The 26,677-nt window shown below is 40.1% G+C and overlaps 1 protein-coding gene across 1 annotated transcript; it reads right to left on the bottom strand.

Moving 5' to 3' along the window:
- Window positions 1-2,524: 2,524 nt before the first annotated feature.
- Window positions 2,525-19,767, bottom strand: LOC148033438 (FRIGIDA-like protein 1). Its single transcript, XM_087681363.1, has 3 exons — window positions 18,509-19,767; window positions 3,496-3,671; window positions 2,525-3,420 (listed from the first exon to the last, which is right to left on the bottom strand). Exons 1-3 carry the CDS (start codon window positions 19,638-19,640, stop codon window positions 2,827-2,829), a joined length of 1,902 nt encoding a protein of 633 aa, XP_087537489.1. The 5' UTR covers window positions 19,641-19,767; the 3' UTR covers window positions 2,525-2,826.
- Window positions 19,768-26,677: the final 6,910 nt, after the last annotated feature.

Raw genomic sequence — 26,677 nt, 5'->3', positions numbered from 1 at the left:
TGGATCTTTATGCTTTCTTACATTTATGGGATTAAGTAGGAAAGGCATGAACATTTTGGAGCTAGAATAAGAGTTGCCTATATAAGAGAACATTAAACCATCTAAAAAACAGAAGCTCTTGAATGAATAAGAGTCTATCCTAAGTCCCATCTATATTGTGTAAGCCCAATATTTTTTATTCTGTTACCAAGACAAAGGGCAAAATCCCCTCTTGATTAGTTACTCTTTCACTAAGTGTATAGAAATAGGAGGGCTTGAGAACTCAAAAGGATTGAGCAGTTTTTCTCTCTGATTAAAGAAAGCATAGCTTTACAAAACATGCATGGGCAATTCAAGACAACCATAGTGGCAAAACAGGAAGATAAAAACCTTGAAAGAATTGAGCCACTTAAAATGTAGCAATTTTTAGACTTTCCTTTGCTCTAAACCTTGGAGCAATAAGGGTTCAATATAAAAGGTGTGATTGGAACCTTGGCCACATCTTTGGCTAGTCATTTGTATGTTTCTTCCCTCGAGGAGTTTGATCCTCCTACCTAGCGTAAAAGTGAGTGTTGATGTCCACTTAGCAAGTGTGTAAGCATGCATGAGTGCCTCACTAAGAACCTTGTTTATTGCATTGTTCAACTATGGATTCTTGGTTTCATGAGGCTCATCAAAATGCAAACTATGACTGTGTTTATTGGTTCATTTGTTGGTATTATGACGTGTTAAGGCTGGTTTTGAATTTATTAAAAAGCTTCATTTCACCACTTGCTCTCTGATTAGGGAAACCATCTACTCTAAAACTCACGAATTAAAGTAGGAAGGCAAAATCAAAACAAAACTAGCTTAATGGAAGAATGCATAGGGAGTAGGGTAGCAATAAATTTTCTTAAATTTCCTCATCTTAAAAAACTCATAACAATCAAAAAAGGGCTCATTCCAAACTTGTGCTAAGCTACAAATGAAGAATACATCCATTGATCTGCTTGCTTATATAAACTAAATCGCTTCAAATCGTATCTTGCTTGTAAAGCACAAAGAGAAGCATACATATTGGAAGCATTGTCACATATCATTTTTGGTTGCTTTAGCAAAATTGAAAAGCTTCAAGTATCACCTCTATTGCGGCTCCTCATCTCAACTGCTACAATTTGTGCCTACAAATTCAATTTTGCCGAACTTTTGAGCACAAAAATCATATGCATGGGATCCGAGCAACAAGGCTTGAAATGTAAGGGCAAAGGATCGTCATACAAAGTTAAGGACATGTTGAGCCCAATCATCATGACCTCAACTAGTCTCAACCATAAATCATGTGCATGACATTCAAGCAACAATACCTAACAATGGTTAACGGGCTAAATACAGATCAAGCCCAATCACCACCTCTACTACATGCACTAATCATCTGGACGACTACATTTTTGCTTGAAGTTTTCAATTTTCATATGCCTTAGATCTCTACATGTCAATAATAACATCTAGGGGATAAAGGGTACATACAACCTTGGGTCTAAAAATCTTGCTAATCTATGCTTCGTTGCTATAAACTAGAACACATACATATGAAGGACACACCCTAGACACTAGTAACCAAACAAGTAACTTTTAGGGTCAAAAGCTCACCTTGATTGGCTCTTCATTGTTTCCCATCTTTTTCATAAACTAAAACCCCACTACTTCACCTCTCTCAACTACACCTCTACTCACCATAGCACCTCTACCACCTGAGCTATACCATAGACAAATCCACCAAAGGTGATCATCTCCTTGATTGCCTTCCATTGGTCTGTCCCACTCTATCAAGACAATCACTCCCACTCAATCGAGGTGATCCAACATCAGCCCTACTCAAGGTAATGAAGCTAACTGACTTCACATTGATTGGGCATCACCTTGACTACATTCCACCCCTCCACTCAAGGTGGTCATTAACTTAACCAAATCACCACAAATGATGTCGATCGCCTTGATTCCTTCAAATTCAAGGTGAACCTCAGTTAACTTTCATCCACCACCCTAACACAAACATATCCACTTAAGATAATCCTCAACCTTCATTGACTTCACCTTGGTTGGATCACCTCCAATCAAGGTCATTGGACGCAGAAGTTCCAAGGTACAACATATCCACAGATCAGCCCCTCAACAATGCATCTTCTGCAATTCATGGTTAAAACTTAGGTCTCGGAATGTTGAAGCTACCAAACGACCCCTCACAATGACTATTCAAGAATCAAGCCCTAAGCTAACCCATCTTCAATTTTTTATGAAGCACCATTAGACACATTTTGAGTTGTAGGCATAAGTGAAGGAACATATCCAAAACAGGGGCACAAGAATACCCTGGGACATTCAATATGAACTTGCATAGATACTTACAGAAATATACAATCAAAAAATCCGCCACTAATAAGCACCCACCTTAAGAAAAGCTACATACTCGAGAAAACACTCTCCTATGATAGCTATTATTCAGCATCATCCAGCATAAGGTAAACCAGATCATATTTGCAGACACAAATAAATAAGCATACCTCTTGGAACTAAATAAAGCTGCCATTTACGGGCTTCCAAATTGAGGGTGACCCTCCTCTGATATGATATTGTGTAGCCCTCTCAAAACAGGGAAATCAGTTAAGAAACCAGATACAAGTATTGTGCATTAATATAAAACCAGGTTTCTCAAGTTCGCCTCTCGAATGCACATGGAACATACTGGAGCAGAACAAAGGAAACCTGACATACTCTGAAAACTGTAACCAGAACTCATTGTTAACCATTTACCATATTCTCCTGATCTGAGGTTCTAGCTAGAAGTTCTGCACTTGGCTACAAAGCATATCACCGCAAATACGGAGACAGGTAACCCCGAGCTGAGGCGGAAGCACCACCAAATTGATAGCTACTATATGATCCAGGAACGTCATATGTGGAAGCTGATTGACGCAAATATCCAGTTGAATCCCTTGAAGGGTACAACAAAGAATCCATGGATGGAAGTGGACTCCGGCTTCCAGCACCATATAAACTACCATACACAGGGTCAGCCCTTCTTTCATATCCAGTTTCGCTCAGTAAGCCATATGATGATAGCATGGATCCACCATATTGTCCCACATCAGTTTTTCCTAAGGCACTGACAGAACTCAAAGGTGTTGTATAGGTTGTACCCTGGAAAGCACCATTGCCCTTGTCATAATTGCGCGGCCTGGCTTCACTGATGTAGGATTTCTTGGGTGAAATGGGCCTAATTTCACCTTTCTTCTTCTGCTGTTTGGAGGCTGCAACTCCTTTTTTCCTTTCCAGTTTTTCTTGCTCTAACTGTAATATTCGTTTCTGCAGGTCCTCCAGTGGATAACACGCACCCAAATTGTACTTTTCTACAGCTTTCTGAACATTCCTCAAAGCCGATATTTCTTTCATACACGCGTCATTCTGTAAACCACACAAAATAAATCATGAATCAAACAAAAGAAATCGCTTCACAAACAAAGACTGGTTAAGTGAAACCTGTCCAGCAAACTTGTTTGATGCTTTCTTGACCAATAACTGAGCTGCCTTTTTGGCATCTTCCACGTAAGACTTCAAAAGTAAGTCGGGCTGTGCTTTCTCCATTATCCCAAATGAATGGGCAAAGGTCAATGCCTCTAATTGTCTACCTTCCTTCCCCAGTTTGCTTACCAAATCTGTACACAGCAAGCATCTGTCAGACAAAATTATTTTGTAAGATAAAACTAGACAGGTAAACTTCCGCATACTAAGCTGGAAAGAAGACAATGTTGACTGTGGTATGACCTTCATCCAAGATTTTACAATAGAATGGATGGAAACTATAAAAAACTTCCTATGAAGAAGCAAGTGGAGCCAAACTTTTACTTATTGGATTCACAGAAAATAAACTTGAAGGCTTCCATTGCTGATGTACTCATGATGCTGATGCTGAGATAGTGCAATCCATAAGAATAAGCAGCATAATAAACTTTCAACATTTGGATGATTCAACGTTTCCCTCAAACAGGTTGGGAGTTCTTCAAAATTTTCAAGGCTTATGGGATCAACTGCTCCATGTAAAATAGTTATCAGACTGGCAAATTAGTTCCCTGAAGATCACTAATTTTTATAGGGCACTTCAAGGCCCCAGAAAACTGCATCCAACTACAAAACTAACATTAAATGAGCCCATTTGCAATATGGAATCCCCTCAGACATCTTTCAACATCCTTTCAATAGGACCAACATGCCATAATATTCCTCAGCCTGATAGCATCAGACCCCAAGCAACTCAAAAATCTGACCTGGTTTACATCTGCTTTTCCTGTTCCTTGCCTTGAATCCAGCTTCCTTTTGGACTACCTTGAGTTTTTTACATTATTAAATTTTAATACCAAACCCTAAATTTCCCCTGAAGTATCAAGTTAATAATTGCTATGGAGGACTAGAATATCAAGATTTTTTCTCCTCGTGTTTTGTTACCCTAGGATCCATCATGTACACAACACAAGCCACATTCACGAATATGAGGGACTGAACGTTAGACACCTCTCCCAACCATAGAGCCCAACAAGCTCACACCCAAGCCTAAGAGCTAGCAGCACTCCAGTTCATGACCACACCCCAAGCGTTGGCATCCCATACCACCCACCCACACCATCTTGGTTTACGGATGTGTCAACCAACGGGCCAAGAGTCCAAGAGTGGTGATCACACAATAACATGCACAGTAGGGCCTTGAGTCCTGTAAATAGGACTCGGTTGCCCTAACCCTGAAGAGTCCTTAGTGCATCCGCATCTAAGTCGGTTCATAACCATTGTGACCAATGCTATCAACACCCATCCGGATATCCAAGGATATAACAGCATAAACAAGCGAGGACGTTACATCCTTTACAAGTTCCCAATAGAAAGTGAAGTAGCATTTCTATGGATTTTATAGTAGGATTACCCTATATGAATCGAGGTCATGTCGTAATTTGGGTTGTGATCAACTGATTGATGAAAATGGCTCGATTTGTTCCTACAAAGACGACAGTGAAAAGCCATGAGTTGGCTGGTCTCTTTGTTGAACATCTTTATAGGCTTTCCAAATTGCCGAATGAAATAGTCAATGATTGAGATCCTATGTTCTCTAACCATTTCTAGCAAATAGTTTTCCAAAAATTGCAAACAAGATCATCCCTATCCTCATTGGAGTATCCTCAATCCGATGGACAAATCAAGAGGACAAATCAAACTATGAAGTATATATTGTGTGCATGTCTCCTATAGACAATCTAATTGCAGGCATTACCTTCCTCACATAAGAGTTTGCTTATAACAATGCTAATTATTCAACTATCGGTTATAGCTCATTTAAGCTTATGTACAGTTATGAGCCAAAATCACCGATTCCCATCAAGCTCAAGGGAGTGAAAATGCAATCTATGGTCGACTTTGCGCGATATGCAAGAAATGTTGTCAATTACAAAGGAAAGCATTCAAATGGCCCAAGATCGTGCCAAGTTTTATGTTAACCAACATCATGCTCCTCCAAAGCTCCAAGAGGGCATGTGGCTTTACCCTAAAGTTCCACAAGGCTCTAATTTGATGACTACCAGCAAATACTATAAATTATGTTTGAGGTATTCTAGTCTATTCTGAACTACCAAGAAGATAAGTAGCATATCTTATGAGCTTGATTCACAATTGCTAATCCAAGTTCACCATGTATTTCACATTAGTCATTTGAAATAAATTTTAGGATAAGAAGAATTGACAATTCCGATTAAGGAGGTCTTGTAGCTCAAACATACTACTCAAACTCAAATCAATTCTCAACCTTATGACTAAATGATGCCATCAAACTGTTTATCTCGAGTATTTAGTCAAGTGGAAAAATTGTATGAAGTTGTAGGCTACTTGGAAGTCAATGCATTCATTGAAAAGTCGTTTTCCCCACTTTGTCCCTAAGGATATTGTTGAGGAGAACAATTGTTCATAAGGAGAATAGTGCTATATACTTCTTGGACATCCAAATGGTGCTAGTGACATTGATCACAGTGGTTATAAAGTAACTTAGAGTGAATGCACTAAGGACACTTTGGCGCTAGGGCAACCAAGTCCTATTTATAGGACCCAAGGCCCTATTTTGCAAATTATTATATGATCACCACTCTTAGACTCTTGACCCATTGGCTGATATATCCATACATTGGGATGGTATGGGTGGTAGTATGGGACACCAACCCTTGGGATGTGGTTATGACCCAAAGCACTGCTAGCTCCAAGGCTCAAGGGTGAGACCGTTCGGCTTTATGGCTAGGAGGTGAGCCTAAAGTCTAATCCCTTACATTCGTAAATGTGGCTTGTGTCATATCTCTTGTGCGAGTTGGATCCTAGGGGGATGTCTCACTAGTACCAGAGCATCGACCTAAAATCTGACGCAAGGTCCAATGACGTGCGTAAACCGCTTTCACTCATGAAACCATGATGGTTCATATGTAAGAGATATTATTTTATCTCATTTAGAGTGCTATGGGACACTAATAGTGGGAGGAGTGTGCATGGGGGACACGTTGTCCAAGGGGAGGGGCATGTGTCAAGCCATTGACCGCGAGGATTCTCGAGAATAAACAAGACGAAACACAAGATATGAAAAATAGAAACCCAATGTATTATATTAAATAAATAAACCATGTACTCTCTTCGTGCATTGCGAAATACTTCTTGGAAAGCATGAACCTTGTCTCAAGCTATTAGCTTGAGCTCAACTCTTGATGGCATGAAGTCCATCCACTTTGAGAATTCCTAGCTTTTGCCACAATAATACAAAGAGTATACAAAGAAACCCAAACAAAATAATCCAATTTAAGTCATTACCAGGCCAACCTTTCTGGACCAAGACACCGTATAAGTGCTTATCCAATTCTCCTTTTGCATTTTATACCTTTTATTTTCCCTATTTTCATTTTTGTACACACCTTAAGTCTGATTGCGACTTGTTTCAACCATAACTTTGTCATACGAACTTCAAATATGATCATCCAAATACTCAAAACAATTGGAACCCCCCTAATCTACAAGCCAACATAGGCAGTGGGCACAATTCCGAAAATCTTCTCAAAAGAGCTGAAAACGTCGCTTTTTATAAAATGCATCATTTTTTATCATTTTCGGATTTAAACAACTTGTTCCACTTAAGATGAGTCCTTGCATATATTTTGATCCACCCAAACTTCTAATTATGTTATTAGAACATAATAATGGATATTCAAACTATTTTTATGGATCAATTCTACTCCTTAAAAATCATGTAAAGATCTTGTTCAAGTAAACCCATAAGCACATATTCAAAATACTTGTATGGATATCTTTTCCTTGCTTTTCCTTCATTGAAGTTGTAGCCTCATGACAACATGTTCAAGGTGGTGGGTACCGTGTACGACAAGATATGTTTCTTGTTTGGTACTTGTTCTTGGATTTTTCTGCTGGGGTAATGCATGTGCATAGGGGTTTTCGATAGTACTAATAATCAAGCACGGGGAGCTATCGCTCCAAGGCAATGGCAAACCATCATCAGTATAGCTAAAACCTTGACCTATAGGGACCAAAATTTATGTCCTAATGATTGACTTAAGATTTGATGTTAATGTTATCATTAATTTTAATGTTGCTTTTAACATTAAATGTTATTATGTTCTTAACATCATGTTAATGTTATTTGATGTTAATGCTAATTTAAATGTCAAATCTCAAAAAGATATAATCTGATGTCGAGCGAGAGAGAGTGTGTGTGTGTTGTTGTTGTTGTTGAAGGGAGAGACAGAGAATGATGTCAAGGAGAGAGTGGTGTCGAGGGGGGGAGGGGGGGAGAATATGTGTTGTGCAATGGTTAGTTACATTCGTGAGGGGGGAGAGAGACTATGTGTGAGTGAGTGAAGTGGTAAAAAGTGGACTATGTGGGGGCAGCAACAAGCCTATGTGCTGAGCTTGAACAAGTTGCGAACGGCTACTTATCCACATGGCATAAGTGGCAAGGCAGCTCATGGCCTATCATCGTGGGGGGAGAGGGGCAACGTTGTCTTCGCCCAATCTCAACACAATAAGGGTCACAACAAGATCCAACTCCCTGCATAGCAAACGAGTTCACACACAAATGGCACACATGGTATTCATGTACACATTGGGAGGCATCAAACTTCTTAATGGATGCATTATATATCTTGGATCCACAACTTTAAATAGTGTTTAGATGTCCTTGCTAAACCAATATTGAGCTAGCTCTTTAAGCAAACCCCTTAAGATACCCCCTTGCCTCTTCAAAATAAAAGGATTGAACCAACTTTCTATCCCAATAGGAACTTATCAATTGCCTTTAGAATTGCGCAAGAAGAAGGATGGTAAGCCCAAAGTCACCCATAGCAGGGATCGCTCTAAGGGTCATCGCTTTGCTTGCAATCATATGAGGCACTTTCATGATAATAGAGTATCCTCTGTTGGCGGTATAGTCAGCTTTTGTGAGTCTAGGCTGAGCCAAATATTCTAGTGATATTTAGGCATTTTACAGTGGTCACATTACTGAATATTAGGCATTTTATGTTGGCCAGCCTAATGCATTATGTGCATTCTTTTTGGCTTATTTATTCAAGCTCCTCCTCCACACTCTATGCATTCATCATTGGTAAATCCAATGCATAGCCCATGGAGAGAGGGAGCGAGTGCCATTGCCCACACAGCCAGTGACTTACTATTGTACACTATTATCTCATGTTTGGTGTATGAATTCTATTTCCCGAGTACATCTATGAGTTCTCCTCTTTCGTAGTGTTCTTGTGTTTTCTCGTTTCTCTCTCTTTTGCCTTGTGCCTAGCAATCTATTTCAACGTTCTTTCATGCTTCCATTGCTGCATCCACTTCTAATATGGTATCAAATTTCAAGATCTCCATTTCAAGAGCTGCTTTCTGCTGATTACAAGTCTATGAACTACTCCTACCAATCATTTCCTCATTGCTATCCTTCCTTCCAGCCTGGCGACAGCTGTTTGCTCATTGCCAGCCTTCTACAAGCTGCATTTATGGTTCAGTTGTCTAAGTTTTCATTTTTTGTTGTCGTTTCTTGTTGTTAATTGCATTTAATGCCTAATCTGTGTTTTGCTGAGGAGTTGTTGCGTTTACTGCATTCAATGTTTTTCTAGACTGGGCAGCAGCATTATTCTGCCATTTTTTGCGATCAGCTTGTCTACACTGCATGTGAACTTTGTTTGGTATAGTCTGTGCCATGCTATAGCTACTCTCTCTCCTCCTCTTCTTTCCTTTATTCTCTCTTCCTATCCTCTCCAAATGGCTCCCCCTTGCTATTCTATTGATGACACACTTCATAGGCTTGATTATCTAACATGGAGTGTTGTCATGAAAGCATGGTTTGGGCAAAAGCAGTTATGATCTGTTCTGTCTAGAGCTTTAGAGCATGTCGACCATCCTACTCCTCTTCCGGCTGATTTCGACAAGGATAACTATGAAGAACCTGTACTCACATGGAACAACGATGATTCTTGTGCATATTCTACTCTTTTTCGATGCATCTCTTAAGAAGTTCTTTTGGCGGTCGCCTCCTACAGGACTACTCCAACGTTATGGTCAAGTTTGAACCAAAGGATACTATTCAATCATTTTTGCTTCATGTTACACAGATACATGATCGACTTCAACACATGCAATCCACTCTTCCAAAGGCTCATCCTGTGGGGACTTTGCTCTGCAAACTCCCTTCGAAGTTTGATGGAGTTAACAATGCCTTGCGGACCCAAACCTCATTGATGCCAATGAGTTGTACACATATCTCCTTGATGCTACTTGAGCATTTTTACGGTTATAGGGGAGAGTTTCATCCCAATATAGTGGCTCCAATGAGTATTTGGAGCTTCAAAGAGACACGACGAGTAACTCAAAGGCCTAATGTTATCACTAGGGGAAGAAGAGACATTTGTGCAAGGATTGCAAACAATTAGCAACTTGGAGAAAGAAAAAGGAGAAGAAGGAGAAGAAGAAGCAATGGACCCATCTATTGAGTCATCCACCTCCTCCAACTCCAACTCGAATCCTTCGGTCAAGGCCCAAGGCCAAGGGGCGGAAGGGACTATCTTCTTCAGACCAAGGGAAGGGCTTGATAGCCTCTCTTGCTTTCTAGTGCAAGTGATGCGATCATTCCTCACAACTCTCCACTGCCAAAGAGTGTGTGTCAAAGGGTGATAAGGTGGGGCAAGTGAGCCTCAACTATGCAGATATACAAGCGCACAGGTTTAAAAGAGGTACTTTCCTAGAAGTCCGGCAAGTCTTGAAATCCTAGAGTTGGAATTGACATTGAGGTTCATAATGGGTTGTTACTTGACAAAGTGTGAGATTGGCTCCTAGTTCGACCTCACATGAGGGGACACTTTGGCAAACTTGGCCAAAGCTAAAGTGTGACATTAATGTGACATTAAAAGTGATATTTAATGTCACATTAAGGTCATAAGTGTGGAATGTGACATTAAAAGGGATATTTAATGTTACATTAAGGTAAATTTAGGGGAACATGCACGAGAATGACCGTCCGGGCTCTTGGGCGCCCGAACGGGGTTAAGGGGAGCCTAGAGAGTAAGGGAGTCTAGGAATAGTAGGACTCCAGGAAGTTGACGGCTGGCAAAGAGATTAGCTTGGAGGGCCAGCACTTATCTAGGCGTGGCTGGGAGGTGAAGAACACTCGTGCTTCCATCATTTTCAAGAAATCTGGCTCCGTCATCTAACATTGGTATCAGAGCCTATGTTTCTGATCATTAATCGAACAGAAATCAGTCAGGTTGTCAATCGCTAATCAAGTCGTCAGTTTTTGGAACGCCGCGTGAGCATCAGTCGACGGAAGTCAGAAGTGCCCCGTCCCGTCGCATGAGAAAACGGGCCGTCAAAGAAAATTTAAAAGAATTTCAGCGACACGTCACATTAATGTGACCTTTAACGTCACGGCAGAAAAGTTACGGGCAGGGAAAAATAAAAAATAAAAAAACGTGGAGCCGCCAGCATCCGCGAGGACCAACCACATCAGACGTGAAGCTGCCAGCATCCGCGAGAATTAGATCAGAAGTGGAGCCGCCAGTATCAGATTACTGTTGACGGGTAAATCCGACTGTTCCTGAGACGGATAGGACTGCTCCTGAGACGGATAGGACTACGACTACTGTGAGATAGGCAGAAAAACTTCATACACAACTGAAGCCACAGTCTGCCATTAAAAATCAGGGAAGTATTTTATCTTGTATGCAAATTTCTTATTTTTGCTTTCCAATTCCAGTGTATTAATGGCAGAAAAAGGGAAAGAAAGGGTAATGGAAAGTTCTAGTTCTGGGGATCAACCTATGGTAGACCCCCATGAACCAGACATACAAGAAGAACAATGGGAAGAATTTTTTGCCACGCGAGAGCAATTTGATGATCTTACTGCTCGTGTGCAAACTCAGGGGGTTCAAATGGAATTTTTAACCCAAACACTTACTGAAATAAAATCTCAACTAACTTTATTATTGGAAAGAGATAAAAATAAGATAGAAACCTCGGATGTCCCATCTTCATCGAAAGATTTAGATGTGACTATGCGAGATCCTAAGGAACCCCAAACCTACCATAAATTGAGGGATAATCCAGTTTTAAAGGATATGAAACCACCTCAATTTTACGGGGAGGAAAAAGATAGAAATAAAGATACAATCTTTAATTTCCTCCAAAAATGGGAAGATTTACATAAATTGAAAAATACCCCACCACATCTCCAAGCACTGGAGGCTAGTTTAACTTTGGGGCCTAAAGCATATAAGTGGTGGCGAACTCTAAAGGAGGCAAATAAAATACCTGAAACTTGGGCTCAATTTGAATCCGTCTTTTTAAAAGAATTTCTTCCTAAAAATGAAATGGAACGAAATTGGGAAGATTGGGATTATGTCAGACAAAAGGGACGACCCCTACTGACATATCTGGAGGAATATCGTGAGATAATCCTCAAATTGGAAGGAATTGATGAATTCCAAAAAACAAGAGGATTCATTAGGGGACTCGATAAAGCCTGTAAAAAGGAAGTAAAACGGAGTTTACCTAAGACGCTTGAAGAGGCAATTAAATTTGCATTAATCTATGAAGATAGTACGCGTCCAGGTACACTCACTAGTCCCACTGATACGGAGCCCAAGTCTAAGGAATTAGAAACCTCAAATTTTGTGGGCAAATTTAAAAGGAAAATACCATTTTTCAAGGGTAAAAAACAACCTTTTGAAAAGAAACCATAAATGAGGCCAAAGTTAAGTCCTGATGACTTTGATAAGGCCAAAAAAGAAAAATTGTGTTTTAATTGCCTATCCCCTAACCATGCTGCTTGGAATTGCCCTCAAAAGAAAAAGGGGAAAGACAAAGGAAAGGACAAGGGCAAAGGAAAAGAAAAACAAATCCATGTAGTGCAGACCTTAGAATTAAAGGGCCATGAAAAGTATAAATCTTTAGAGGTCTTGCACATGGATATACAACATAAGTGTTGTATGTCAACTTCTTTGTGGCAGCCTACTTTTGGGCCACATGATTTACTTAGAGTACATGGATTGATAGCTGGAAAACGGGTTAGAGTCATGATTGATGACTCTGCCACACATAATTTTATAAATTATGCACTTGTCAAAAAATTGAAACTTCCCCAACAAAACAGTGAGCATCAATATGTTGTCTGTATGATGCAAGGCCAAGACAATAAAATATGGGATACAATGGTATCCAATTTGGAAATCGAGATTCAAGGATATAAAGATAAGCTTGATTTCCAAATAATGAATATGGAAAGAGCTGATATTGCTCTAGGGAGGGAGTGGCTATGGGGACTGGAACCATCCTTAAAACGTAGCTATCACCATAATACACTGGAATTTGAAAGGGATGGTAAGACTTTTGTCATTCAAGGTGAACATGAAGTATCTGATAATCCTTTGTTGTGTTCTACTGAAGTTCAGAAGCTGATAAAGAAGGAAGTTTGTGAGGTATATATGCTATGGTCTCTTCCTATACAGAATACTTTTACTTTCTGTAATATAAGGCAACAATTTTCTTATGTTTGCGAATTGAATGTTAATAATGAATTGAACAGTTTGTTAGATGATTTTAAAGATGTGTTTCCTTCTGATTTACCAAGTGGCCTTCCACCTGATAGGGGTAAAATAAATCACCCAATTGATATAAATAAGGATACACACCCAATTTCAAAACCACCGTATAGGTTAAGTGAAACACAGCATCAAGAAGTTGAGAGACAAATTAAGGATTACCTGGATAAAGGATTTATTCAACCTAGTAATTCACCTTGGGCTTCACCAATTTTATTGGTAAAGAAAAAAGATGGTTCTATGCGACTTTGTGTTGACTATAGAGCACTTAATAAAATAACGGTGAAGAATAAATTTCCTATGCCCAGAATGGAAGATCTTTTTTATCAATTGCAAGGGGCAAAATTCTTCACAAAGATAGACTTAAGATCAGGTTATCACCAAATAAGAATTAAGGCACAAGATGTTTCCAAGACGGCATTTCGTACTAGATACGGGCATTATGATTTTTTGGTGATGCCTTTTGGCCTCACTAATGCACCAGCTACTTTTATGAAGCTGATGAATAGGGTTTTACGGCCCTATCTAGGACATTTTATAGTAGTCTTCTTGGATGATATCTTGATCTTTAGTAAATCAAGAGAAGAACATTTGGAACACTTACAATTAGTATTCCAACTGTTAAGAACACATTCCCTTTATGCGAAGAAAACTAAATGTGAATTCTTTGCACAAGAGGTCAAATATCTAGGGCATATAATCTCGAAAGAAGGAATCAACATGGATCCAGAAAAAATAAGGGCAATTATTGAATGGCCACCTCCACGGAACTTGGAAGAGCTGCAGATCTTCCTAGGTTTATGTGGATTTTATCGTAGATTCATTCGAGATTATGCCAAAATAGCTGTTCCAATGACAGACCAACTTAAAGGGAAAGGGAAAAGTTTTAATTGGGGAACAGACCAAAATGAAAGTTTTCAAAAACTTAAGGTAGCTATTGCTACAGCTCCAGTATTATTAATTGTGGATCCCAATAAACCATTTGTGGTTGAAGCTGATGCCAGTGATAAGGCAATAGGCGCGGTCTTATTACAAGAAGGTCGACCAATTGCTTTTGAAAGCAAGAAATTAGATCGTGCAAAACAGAATTATTCTGTTTATGAGAGGGAGCTGTATGCAATAGTACATGCAATGAAGAAATGGAGGCACTATTTGTATGGTGCCAAACTTTTGATTTTATCGGATCATGAAAGCATTAAGTGGCTTAATGATCAACCAGATTTACACGGGCGTAAAGCCAGATGGGCCGAACTCCTCCAAGAGTTCGACTATGAGATAAGATATAGAAAAGGAAAGTATAATATAGTAGCTGATGCACTCAGCAGAATGCCCATCATTAATGAATTGAGTTTTACTCAGTTCACTTCCAATTTGCTTGAATCTTTAAAAGGGAAATGCCAGGTTGATCCGGCATATTCCAACATATGGGAAGCAATAAAAAATGGGGATCCAAATGAAAGTGCTTCTACTGAGAAAGGAATATCTGAGGATGTTCAACTAGGAAATGGAGCATCAAGGGTTGCTCAAACTGGATTCAAGTGGAAGAATTTTACCATTGATAATGGTTATTTACTCTACACAAGGGTAGGGTATGTGTCCCGAAAGATACAGAAATAAGGCGCCAGATACTCTTTGAGTGTCATGATACCCCTAGTGCGGGACATCCAGGAGTTAATAAGACTTATAGTCTTATTAAAAGGCAGTTCTATTGGCCTGATATGAATAAGGACGTCCTTGACTATGTGGTCAAATGTAATAAATGCCAGGTTAATAAAGCTGAAAAATTAAAAATGGGAGGACTTCTCCATCCATTAGAAATTCCTTCGGGAAAATGGGAGAGTATCTCCATGGACTTTATTGTTGCTTTACCTAGAACACAGAGGGGGCACGACTCTGTGTGGGTAATTGTGGATAGGTTAACCAAAATGGCTAGGTTTATTCCAACTTCAACTGATGTTAAAACACCAGAATTGGCTAGATTGTTCGTAGAGAACATATACCGATTGTATGGCCTTCCGGCAAATATAGTTTTTGATCGGGATAGAAAATTTGATAGCCATTTTTGGCGTGCGGTATTTAGGAAATTGGATACTAAACTTAGCATGAGTACGGCGGATCACCCGCAAACAGATGGGCAAACTGAAAGGGTTAACCAAATTCTTGAAGATATGCTTAGGGCATATGTAAGTAAAAGGCAAACTAACTGGGAAGAGTATTTACCGATAGCAGAGTTTGCATATAACAGTGCCAAACACTCTTCCACTGGATATAGTCCATTTATGTTGATGTATGGGTTTCAACCCAGAGCTCCTTTTGCAGTAGGACTGCATAAGGAAAAGGTTCAGGCAGCTAAAGACTTTTTGGAGGATATGAATAGTATGTTAAAATTTGCTCAAGAAAATATTAAAAAAGCTCAAAATCGAGCTAGAGCATATGCAGATCCTCACTGTAAAGACATCTCCTTTGAAGAATGAGAATTGGTCTATCTTAAGGTGCCTGAACAAACTAAAACTATGAAAAAGAGACATTGTCCAAAGCTTTCACCAAGGTATTGTGGTCCTTTCATAATACTTAAAAGGATGGGAGAATTGGCTTACAAGCTTCAACTACCTATTGGTAGTAAAATACATCCAGTTTTTCATGTAAATAAACTAAGGAAGAAGCTGGGTGATTTAGATAATTTAATTTTAAATGATGATATTGAGGAGTTATTCTATGACCAATCCAATCCACATGAACCAGAAAAAATATTAAATGTTCGTAATAGACGAACGAGGAATACTATTTATCAAGAATGTTTGGTTAAGTGGAAAGATTGTTCAGAAGAAAGCTCAACATGGGAGCGAGTAAGTACTTTAAAGAAAAGGTTTCCCGATTTACAGTTAGACCTTCCAAATATCGTTTTCGAGGACGAAACCGATTCTTAAGGGGAAGGAAATGTGACATTAATGTGACATTAAAAGTGATATTTAATGTCACATTAAGGTCATAAGTGTGGAATGTGACATTAAAAGGGATATTTAATGTTACATTAAGGTAAATTTAGGGGAACATGCACGAGAATGACCGTCCGGGCTCTTGGGCGCCCGAACGGGGTTAAGGGGAGCCTAGAGAGTAAGGGAGTCCAAGAATAGTAGGACTCCAGGAAGTTGACGGCTGGCAAAGAGATTAGCTTGGAGAGCCAGCACTTATCTAGGCGTGGCTGGGAGGTGAAGAACACTCGTGCTTCCATCATTTTCAAGAAATCTGGCTCCGTCATCTAACATAAAGGATCCAAGTTCACATATACTTAAAGGAAATTTTGACACAATGATCATGTATGCTACTGCGGGTATTGATAACAAACACAAAAGAGATATTATGATTCTTCTCTATTTTCTAGTTCTAGAACAATCAACATCAACACTCACATTCTTGATTACCCACTGCTTAGTTATAGATGGCCTTATTCTAGTGGTCTTTGTTGTATGGACTATGATGAGTCATTATCATTGAATCATTGTATTGTATCAGATCACCCATGATCTTAAAGAGGGTGTTAGCAGTATAGTTAGCTCATGTGTGAGTCTACACTAAGCCAAGTATTCTAGTGATATTTAGGCTTTTTATGGTGGTCACATTACCGATTATTTAAACAGTTTATACTAGCCAACATGATGCATTATTTGCATTCTTTTTTGCATATTTATTGAGGCTACTTCTCGACACTCTATTCATTCATTATTTGTAGATCTAATGCAACTAAATGTACACCTCGTGGAGAGAGGGAGCCAATGCCAATGCCCGCGAAGTCAGTGACTCAGCGTTGTACGCAATTGTCTCATGTTTAGTATATGGATTCCATTCCTAGAGCACATCTCTGAGTTTTCTTCTCTTGCAATGTTCTTGTGTTTTTTCTTTTGTCTTGTGTCCAGCAATCTATTTCAGCATTCTTTCATGCTTCCATTGTTGCATCCACTTTTGACATCCTCAAAATAAGAAGGCAAAGTCTACTTCTAACGTTTTGGAAAACATTACAGAAGCTCCAAGTATTTCTTCTATATTATTATCAAAAGATTGTTTTGTTAATGCCAGTAGAAACCAAGGCCCCATTGTGCACATTATTGTGTAAGCACCACTCTTTGAACTCTTGGTCCATAAGCCGATACATAAGTACATGAGGATGATGTGAGCTAGTGGTATGGGACAACAACTCTTGATGTGCAATCGTGACGTAGTTTGCTGCTAGCTCCTAAGTTCGAGGGTGAGCCCATTTGGATTTATGATTGGAAGGTGAATCTTGTGTCCATTTCTCTTATATTCTTTGCCGTGGATACAACTTGTGTCGCGTCTCGTATACTTGGATCCTAGGTAAACATTCATTGGCATCAAAGCATCAATCTATTGACTGGTGCGATGTACAATGGCATGCACAAAACAATCCTCCGCTCATGGGACCATGATGATTCGTGCTAGATAAGTGTGCTTTCTTCTCGCATAGTGGTGTGGGATACTATTAGTGAGACTTGAGAGGGGTGTGCACATGGGCCATGTGTTGCAAGTGATGGATACAACGAGGTATGTTTCTTGTTAAAAGACAAGTCTAGTGCTGGAAATGCAAAGAAATCAGCCATCCAGCTGCAAAATCAGGCACCCAAGCCAACCAAATTAGGATAGCAGCAAAACGCAAGGTTTGAAGCAGTCAAGAGGAGTGATCAAACCTCAAATAGCAAGGATCACTCAAATAGCAACCAAGAACAAAGGACAACACCCAAACCAAGACACTTGGGATCTCATACCATGTCGAAATGATGTGGAGCATCAGCAGTAAAAAGATACGGCTGCTGTAAATACAAAGAACTGAACAAAAGAATAAGAACACATGAAGACAAAAGTAACAAACTCGGGGAACAAAATCCATGTACCAAGACACAAGTGTGTGCCCAAATAGATGGACTATGGGCAACCAGCCAAATGCTCCCAATCTCCCTCTATCCCACAGGCTATAATGAGCACGTATGAATGACATGTATATCTCTAACATTAAGCTCCTTCGTAGGATTGAAAAACTTCCAACTCCGCAAATGCAAGTAAGTAGAGTGCTCCTAAAGCACAAACTGGCTTGAGTATATAACTATAGTCCACATATTGTATTTATGTGCAGTAGTGCTTGTTGGAAATATGTTGTTTAATGTTTTGACCCCTCCACTTTGGCAGTTAATAACTAGCCATACATGCTGAACAAAGAATGCATGTAAGATGGCCAGTTAGACAAAGAAGAAAGGCAAATGTCTTTGTGTTCTTACAACAAAAGCTTTAAAGTTCTTCTAAAAGCTTAGTTAGCAATTTCCTAGATCTGATAACTTGAAAAAGGTTTACTTGCAACAAGGAAGACCAACCTGGTATCTTTGCACTGAGCCCGAGAGACCTAGACAATTCAGGTGCCCTGGTTCGACGGGCAATCAAAGCAACATAAGTCAGCAGTTCATCATCACTGTAATCTGCTGCGAGTCCATATGATCCAATCAGTTGAAGGAACCCATGTACATACAGCACATATTCATCATCATGTTTCCTGACATCCAGCTTGGACTTTGATGGTTTCCTGACATCTAGCTTGGACTTCCATCGTCTGGCCAACAACCTGGCAAGTTCTTTAATATCTGAAGGCACTACAGGGTAATCCACACCTAATACAGGGTCAGCAACAACAAGAGCAATGCATTCCAACAGAAGAATGCATGCAAATGCATATGGTGCTGATCGGGAATCTCCAGCCAGCTCTGCTTCATGCAGTTGTTCTACGGCCTTCAAAATGAGGCGGCAAGGATCACCAGCAGACTGAAGAGCAGAGGGTAATGATTTGCGCACGCCTTCTGCATCCTTGTGGCGAAGGAGAACAAACTTGCGAAGACCTTCAGCATCCATGTTCTTACAGAACGAATCAAGCTGTGAGCTGATTTCCGCCTGTGAAGCAGCTTTGACCTTACTAATAGCCTCCTCAAGGCTCATAGCATCGTTAGACTTGCCTTTGACAGTCGAAGGGGCCTGCTCCTTACCTGCTGCGGACTCGCTTTTTGTTTTCATTTTCTTCTGCGATTCTTTGTTTTCTTCCTTTTCTCCCTCTTCAACCTTGGCATGCTTCTTCCTCTTTTTCAACTCCTTCCCCCCTTGATTGCCGGGAGAGCTGGAAACTCCTTTCTGCACTTTCTTCTTCTCTTCCGCTATTGCAGCTATGGCGGCGTCTTTCTGCTCCTTCACACGACTGAGGGAGGCCTGCTCCCTGCTAGCGATGGAGCTCTCCCTCTTATCTAGTGCAGCTTTCGTTTCGGCAGTTTTGAGGTTGAACTCCTTCTCGCGCTCCGAGAGCTCTGCGAGTTTCTGCTGCAGCGCCTTCTCGAGGTCAGCGCAGTGCTGCTCGAGGTCTTTCCATTCGGTGACGCAAGAACTAAACAGGCTACACTGGCTGTCGAGAGAGGCAAACGCTTTAGTGGCCTTGTCGTGGCGACTTAACACGGAGCTCGCCGCCATGGCCAGACCAGGAAGGGGCAGGTAAGGAACGAAGCTTCTCGAGGCAAGGCAGAGCAGATTAGAAACCCTAGGCCTCTAACGAACTTACCTGATTGTAGCTTCCTACAGAGATTAATTTACCACACTCACCAAGGGCCAAATTAATGGAAATGCCTTTTACATGATAGGTGTCACAATATGCATGCCCGTCGAATCTATACCTATATTATCCCTTTGTTAACACCCAAAATACTACTATTAAGCTTTGCCGAATTTTTTTAAGTTGTATTCATATTAGCCTACGGTGTGAAGGGTCACATGATTGCATGCATCTTGAAGAAGGTTAGAGTCATGTGGGTATTGCATGCATTTTGAGGAAAGTTAGAGTAATGTGGGTTTCCGAGTGAAAGGAAGTTAAGGAGAGAGAACAGTTATTGTCCATTATTCTATGTTTGTCTTGTTATGACAATGTATCTTTTTGGAAGACAATGAGAATATGTTCAGGCCTTCTCTCTATTGTCTATGATGTTTCTTGAATTTCTATACCATTTTCCTAAAGTTTAGTTGTTGTTCAGTATTGTTGTTTGATTCAAGAAACTTGTGGCTTGAATTATGGATGTTTGTGAGCATTCAAGTAGCACCTTGTGTTGGCTATTGTTCTTAATTGTATTGTATGGTAGAATAGGCAAATACACTTTAGTGATCATGCCATGACAATGCTTAAGGAGGTTCAAGATGAAGTTGTTGTTTCAAACATTCAAGATGATGCTTTAAAGGTGATCTATTAATGGAAGAAGAAGATCTAACAGCAACACAATGAGTCTTCTCCTTTCCCAAAACCGATGTTTATTTGGAGTAAGAGGTGAATTCCAGATAAGTAATAGGTCAAGTAGAATAAGAAAAAGACAATAGTGAATGTAGGCCAAGATTGAGGGTAGTGTGTCTAGTAAATTTGGGGTGATAAGGTGCAATAGGAGATGAAAAAGAGAGGAATCAAAAATGTTATGAACCAAGAAACCAAATAAGTTAGAAATGGGTTACTACTTGCATCAACCACACCACAATCTAGGCAAATGAAGATAGTAGAAACAGAGCATAAAACAATGTGTGTGTCTTTATGTCACCGAGAACACTTCGAGCATCTCAACCCTTCAATGGAACAGTAGCAATCCTATATATAGCAATAGCCCAAATTGGTGGCCAAATTCTTAAATAATAAACAAAAGAAGAGAAGAATATCTAAAGGCATGTCATGTTGTTACAAGCACAAAGAGAGCTCTAGAATGCACGACTCCTGATGTAGACACACTTGCAAATCAAACGGTAGTGCCAAGTACACAACACATCTTGAGGAGAGCATCCTTTATTGTAAGTGAAAGGAACAGTCTAAAGATGCCTACTATAAAAGGTAGTGCCAATGGGAAAAAGAGCATTTGAAGGAGCAATAAAAGAAGGAAAAGTCTTGCATAGATATATGGCATTGACTACTAAGAAAAATTGGCCACAAGAAAAGGGTGCACATGATCAAGCTTTCTCTAATTTTGGCTGCAATCAATTCTAATTTCAAATCACTCTAGACTGAATTGGATCAATTGATGAAGCGACTATGTAAAGTGAAGAAGGCATATGCAACAATTAAAGTAGAACAATATAAGCACATTACATCTTATTAGAAGCAATTCAAGGCTATCATTCTCAGCACAACTATGCATACATCAAACCTAACATCCTTAGCAAACACAACTATGGTAACTTTCTTAAAGCACATAACTCAATACAAGTGATCATTGCTTGCCTTTTCCTATTTTCCAAGTTTTGTTACGAATAAATGTTGACTCAATAAGTTTTCCAGATCCATAAGTCAAAAGGCTTGCCCAATAGCATTGTTTCAATGCTAGTAGCCCATCTTCCAACATCCCCCACCCAAGGTAGTATAGAAAGAGAAAATGATTAAGTAATTGGTTGTGTAGGAAATTTATAAAAAAACCAAAGAGCAAGAGAAGGTATAGAAGGAGGAGCATAGAAGTCTAGCATCTAGCAAAGGCATGGAACGTGAGGGAATGAGGCAAATGAATTGTACAAGAACATTGGAGAAGGAAGAGAACAAACATGGTAAACAAAAAGAGAGAATAAAGCAAAAGTAAGGAGGAGGCATTGGCATTCCCTCTAGCACAAATCATAGTTCACTTCAACCCTACTAGATTTCATAAATAACTTCTAGAATATGTGCCCTATAGTGGCACTTGGGTGAAGTTGTAGAAGAGAGATTGAAGAGAGAATTTTAATCCTATTTACAACCTCAAATAGCTTGGCCAAGAGCACCTATGCAACACCCAAGAAGGGAAGGAGAAGAAGATGGAGAAGGAGGCTACCCTCATGTTAAAATTACAACCAACCTGGAATTGTCTTGCTTACACCAATGTGTAGTGCTAATCTTTTACAAGAGGGATGAAGAAGACAAAAAGGCATGAAGAAGGAGGAGGTGCAAAGGAGTATCAACCCCATGATGATCAAATAGAAGATATAGTAGAAGAAAAAGATAGAGGTTGTCACTCTGACTTCTAGCCCCGTCAATGCCACCTTGCAAAATAAGGCTTCACCCCAATTCTACTCATGTCGATTGCACCTATTGTAGTTCCCAACCATCCTGGCAACTTGCAATTCAATTACAACAAGAAGGAAAAGCTACTTAGCTTTGAAGGTGAAGAAAAAGAAGGTAGTGAAGTAGAAGCATCACTATTAGAGTAGTAGCTTCCATATTCCATTCCCATAGAAGCAAAAGTAAGAAGGTGAAGGTAAGAAAATTGAAAGCGAGTTTTGTTCTTTTTCATAGAGGTAGTCCCTAAGTTTTAAAACTTTGAAGGTTAGCCTTTAGAGACTATAGTCTCTATTTACATGGTGCAAAATCAAATACTAAGACAAAGGTTTATTAGAGAATCGCCTAAACTGCAAGAGTTTTAGGAATACCTTAAAGTATAGAAGTTTTTGGAATAACGTGAATAGTAGAAATGTTAGGAGTAACTTGACGTATAGAAAACATAGAAGACACCCTAGCAAAACTGAGAAACCTAACCAATCGAGAAAGTTTTAGGCAATACTTTCAAATGAGTAATTCATGTAGCCTAGACTACAAAAATTGCATGAATAACCTATATATTAGAGACAGAATATCTCTACTACTTGAGCATGTTTCATCCTTATTGACTTCAACGGGTAAAACAAGAAAGAAGGAGAAGTGGTGCAATGTTTGTTTTGAGCATGGACATACCTCAAAACGTTGTCCACATGTTTATGAGTCTCGTGAAAAAGGGAGATCTTGCAAGTATTTTTGTATGGTTGACTTATGGAAGGAGTTTAATAGCATCCACAATGAGTCTGCTTTAACAACAAAGAAAATTTCAAATTCAAAGATGGATAAAGAGGTAGCATAGTTTTTGCTTTGCTACTCACACTATGGGCGTCACTGAAAAAGTTATTTTGCTTCCAAATATGAGGTGCAAGTTCTCTTTTGTAAGCATGGGTTTGTGTATGAACATGTTTACATTTGCATCCATTCCAAACACTTGAAAGTACACATAGTAAAAGCGCTTACATGTCAAATATGCTTTCCCTTTTGCTACATGATTCATGAAATCCTAGCAATTACATATTGGGTTTTTTGCAATGTGCCCATTATAACACTCCTACAAGACACTCAAGTTAGGCATTGCTAATTTGAAAAGCTCATGCTTTAAGGGCTTCACCACTATGTGGCCCCTTCACAATTTCATCTAGAGCCAATTCCAAATATATCATTTTCCTTGTAACTTGTAAAATACTCCTCCGATATCTATGTGAGCACTTGTTAGCATCCTCTTATTATGCCACCTTTTGTAAAAGAAACACACAACTCTCATGTGGATTTCTTTTATAGTCAAATTTGGCCTCGAGACACTAGCCATACTTGTGGAACTTTGGGTGGTGTGTAATGAATGGAAGAACAAATGTTCCATGTATGGTCTACACTATCATTGTTGAACCACATAAATTGGCACCGTATTCCATGTTGATTACCAGCTTCTCCTCTTGAGCTGGACCACTACATGATGCCCCAAAATGAAGGTGTGGGCATCCCATGTGTTGTGTTTCTAATTGGTTTCTTGCATTTCCCTTATCTAACTCCCAACTAGCCTTGACATTGCACATGACTGCAAGTTGGAATCCTTCTTGTAGCCAAACAATGTCGTGAAGGACTGTCTCCACCACCCTTTCCTCCAAGTAATTTGGAAGCACTACCTTTCTTCTAGGTATGTTTTTAGTCACATACTCAAGCCTGTGAGAGGTGTTTGCTTCCTCTAGCCCTACTTTCCTATAACAGGCCGCCGCCGCCGTGATGACGACACCCCCCCTTGTATCTTCCACCGATGTCGTCGAAAAGCCCCCTTGTTTTTTTTAATTAAAAAAAATCATTTCATCACCTCTCCCTGTCGACGCCATCTGGGTGGTGGAGGGAGAGGGAGTTCAATGGCACACGTTGACGAGGATGGGAGGAGAAGTCGAACTATGAAGAGCCAGACAAAACTAACTGTTGCATGTGGAAAGGCCATTCAAACCATCTGAGCAGAGGAAGAGGAAGGGGGCCTCGTGTCACACCCCCTCCCCGTAGTACCCTCCTCCCCCCTCCCTATAAAAAAAATTCCCTCCCCCTTTTTAAGGGGGATAATCCTCTTCTTTCATCTCCCTTAGCCAACACCCCCCCTCCTCCATTATAACTCGTTTTCCTTCCCTTTTCCTTCAGAGGACCGCTATTCTTTTTATTTCATTTTTTTTTCACCAAAATTTTGAGAAGAAGGAGAGGGGGGAGGTAGAGAAGGAGAGATAGAGGAGAGGGAAGGGAAATCTAGAGTAAAAAAGGGTGAGAGAGGGAGAGAAGTGGTTCAAGAGTAACTCCCTATTGGGCAAAGGCCCGAGTACTGCTTCTCCTCACCGCAAGTCCCATAGCCACTCCGTCGACTACCTCCAGTGACCACGAGAGTCAAGGCGAGCTCATGGAACCCCGACACCAACGAGATCTTTGTGGAAAGTGAAGGTCACCTCCAACTCCAAAATGGGGCGAGAGAGGGAGAGAAGTGGTTCAAGAGTAACTCCCTATTGGGCAAAGGCCCGAGTACTGTTTCTCCTCACCGCAAGTCCCATAGCCACTCCGTCGACTGCCTCCAGTGACCACAAGAGTCAAGGCGAGCGCAGGGAACTCCGGCACCAAGGAGATCTTCATGGAAAGTGAAGGCCCCAAGTAACCGGAAAAGCCGCGACTACGGGAGAAGGATCGGGCAAAGACGCCACTATTATCACAAACAGTGTATCAAGCAGAAACACTAACTCAGCTCTCCAAAACTAGGTACCGCTATCGCATCTAGAAAACTGAAATCGAATATTTAAGCATGGGCATCATTAGGGGAAAAAAAAGTCATACCTCACATCGGGAATTTGCATGTTTTGAAAGGTAGATGAAAATGGTTTAATAATCATGAGTTGTTGGAAGTAGATTGAGTATCTACGGTTATAGCGAAAACAAATAAAGTATTAGGATCTAACTTTCGCAGATGCGTCATTGATTGCTGGGGTACATAAATAGTCTCTATAGGTCACATGGACTTCGTAGACCATCGTAGAAAGTTAACTTGCATTTACAAGGAATGCATGTACACTCGCCTTTGAATAATTAGGCCATGCCTTTTGAGTTGCATAAATGTACCATAAGGGACTTTCTTATGAATAGGGTTAACACATTGCATTGACAACTTAGGGAAGACTTGCATTGAAAATTGCATGGCATCATGAATAGCTTTAATTGCACCACATATTGGGGTATGCATCTAAAAAGGTAGATTAGGATGCACATGTGAAATGTTGAGCTTGTTCGAAAGGAATAGTTTGGTAAATAAGGTCCTGGCCGATAAGCGAAGCCAAGGTTTAGCTTGATCCACCTAGGACCTTAGTCACAAAATAAATCAGCTTGTCCTTATGACCATATTTTGACTTGAAGTCAACATGCTCGTTGGTCTCTACCCCAATAGCCAACCACGATGAGCCCAAAACACGCTTAGGTATATCATTTCTAGAGTATGAAACATCTCAAAACTAACACAAGGAAGCTCGAACGTAGTACCCACAAGGAGAATGATTACTTGCCAAGCTACGTTCGATGCTCGTAGCTATTTCGGAATGGTAAGTAGACTTGGTTTACGTTGTCTTGCAAAAGGAGTGAATATAAGTTTCCGTTATCTTGAAGATGAGGAGACCCTAGGGTGAACTTAGAACCCGATAGAGTTCTCGGATACGAAAAGATGTTTACCAATTGACCCAACAAAACCCTAGACCAAGATTTTAAGATAGAGGGGATCAAAGGATAGTAACCTAGGGAAGCCATCGTTTGAAACTATAGTGTAATTGCTCTACCCTAATACATAGTAGTGAGGTCGAGGAGAGGGTATTCCCCAAACCCCAGGAAATAATGGAAAATGACGCCAAGGCAAGAATGATCAAGAAAGGTGACGTTAGCGTCAAAGATGAGGACTCCACCTTAGCAGATGTCTTGAGAGCACTCGCCTTCATTGTTTGTTTGGCTTGTAAATCTAGGTTCAATGTCTGTGAAAGGAATGAATGACCCAAGCTCTCAACAGAAAATTGAGTAATGAAATAGGTTGAATTCAAGGAGGGCAGGCCAAGCTACCCCCAGTTGGCCGCCAACCCTAGCCAAGGGGGTTCCAAATAACCGTGGTGGGAACGTGGACCGAACCCACCATGAGAGGTCTCTCCATGGGTCAGTTTGAATGTAGGAGGACGCTTGGATGCCAGGGGGGGTTTGGCTGTAAATTCCATGCTTTTGGGTCCTACTCAAACGATCGACGTGACTCAAGATAGATTCTTGAGGCCTTATTACTAATGCGAGGGCAGAAAACTTGAAGGAAATAAGACACATCCCCATAGGTTGAGAAATCTGTCCTTTTGGACGAGACTTGTATTTGAGTTAAGATAATAATATAAATTTAACTTCCGAAGAACTTGCCTGGATTGTT

The sequence above is a fragment of the Lygodium microphyllum genome, chromosome 7, assembly GCF_053477565.2.
Source record: "Lygodium microphyllum isolate KBCC chromosome 7, Lygodium_microphyllum_v1.1.10, whole genome shotgun sequence".
Classification (NCBI taxonomy): Eukaryota; Viridiplantae; Streptophyta; class Polypodiopsida; order Schizaeales; family Lygodiaceae; genus Lygodium; species Lygodium microphyllum.
Note: the sequence above shows the minus strand (reverse complement) of the source record. Positions and strands in the feature narration are given on the sequence as shown.

Excerpts from the sequence above, each read along its gene's own strand:
- LOC148033438 (XM_087681363.1), bottom strand. The coding sequence starts at position 19,640 with ATGGCGGCGAGCTCCGTGTTAAGTCGCCACGACAAGGCCACTAAAGCG. Across the intron at positions 3,672-18,508 it reads GCTCAGTGCAAAGATACCAG|ATTTGGTAAGCAAACTGGGG; the intron begins GTTGGTCTTCCT and ends TGCTGTGTACAG. Across the intron at positions 3,421-3,495 it reads CAAACAAGTTTGCTGGACAG|AATGACGCGTGTATGAAAGA; the intron begins GTTTCACTTAAC and ends TGTGGTTTACAG.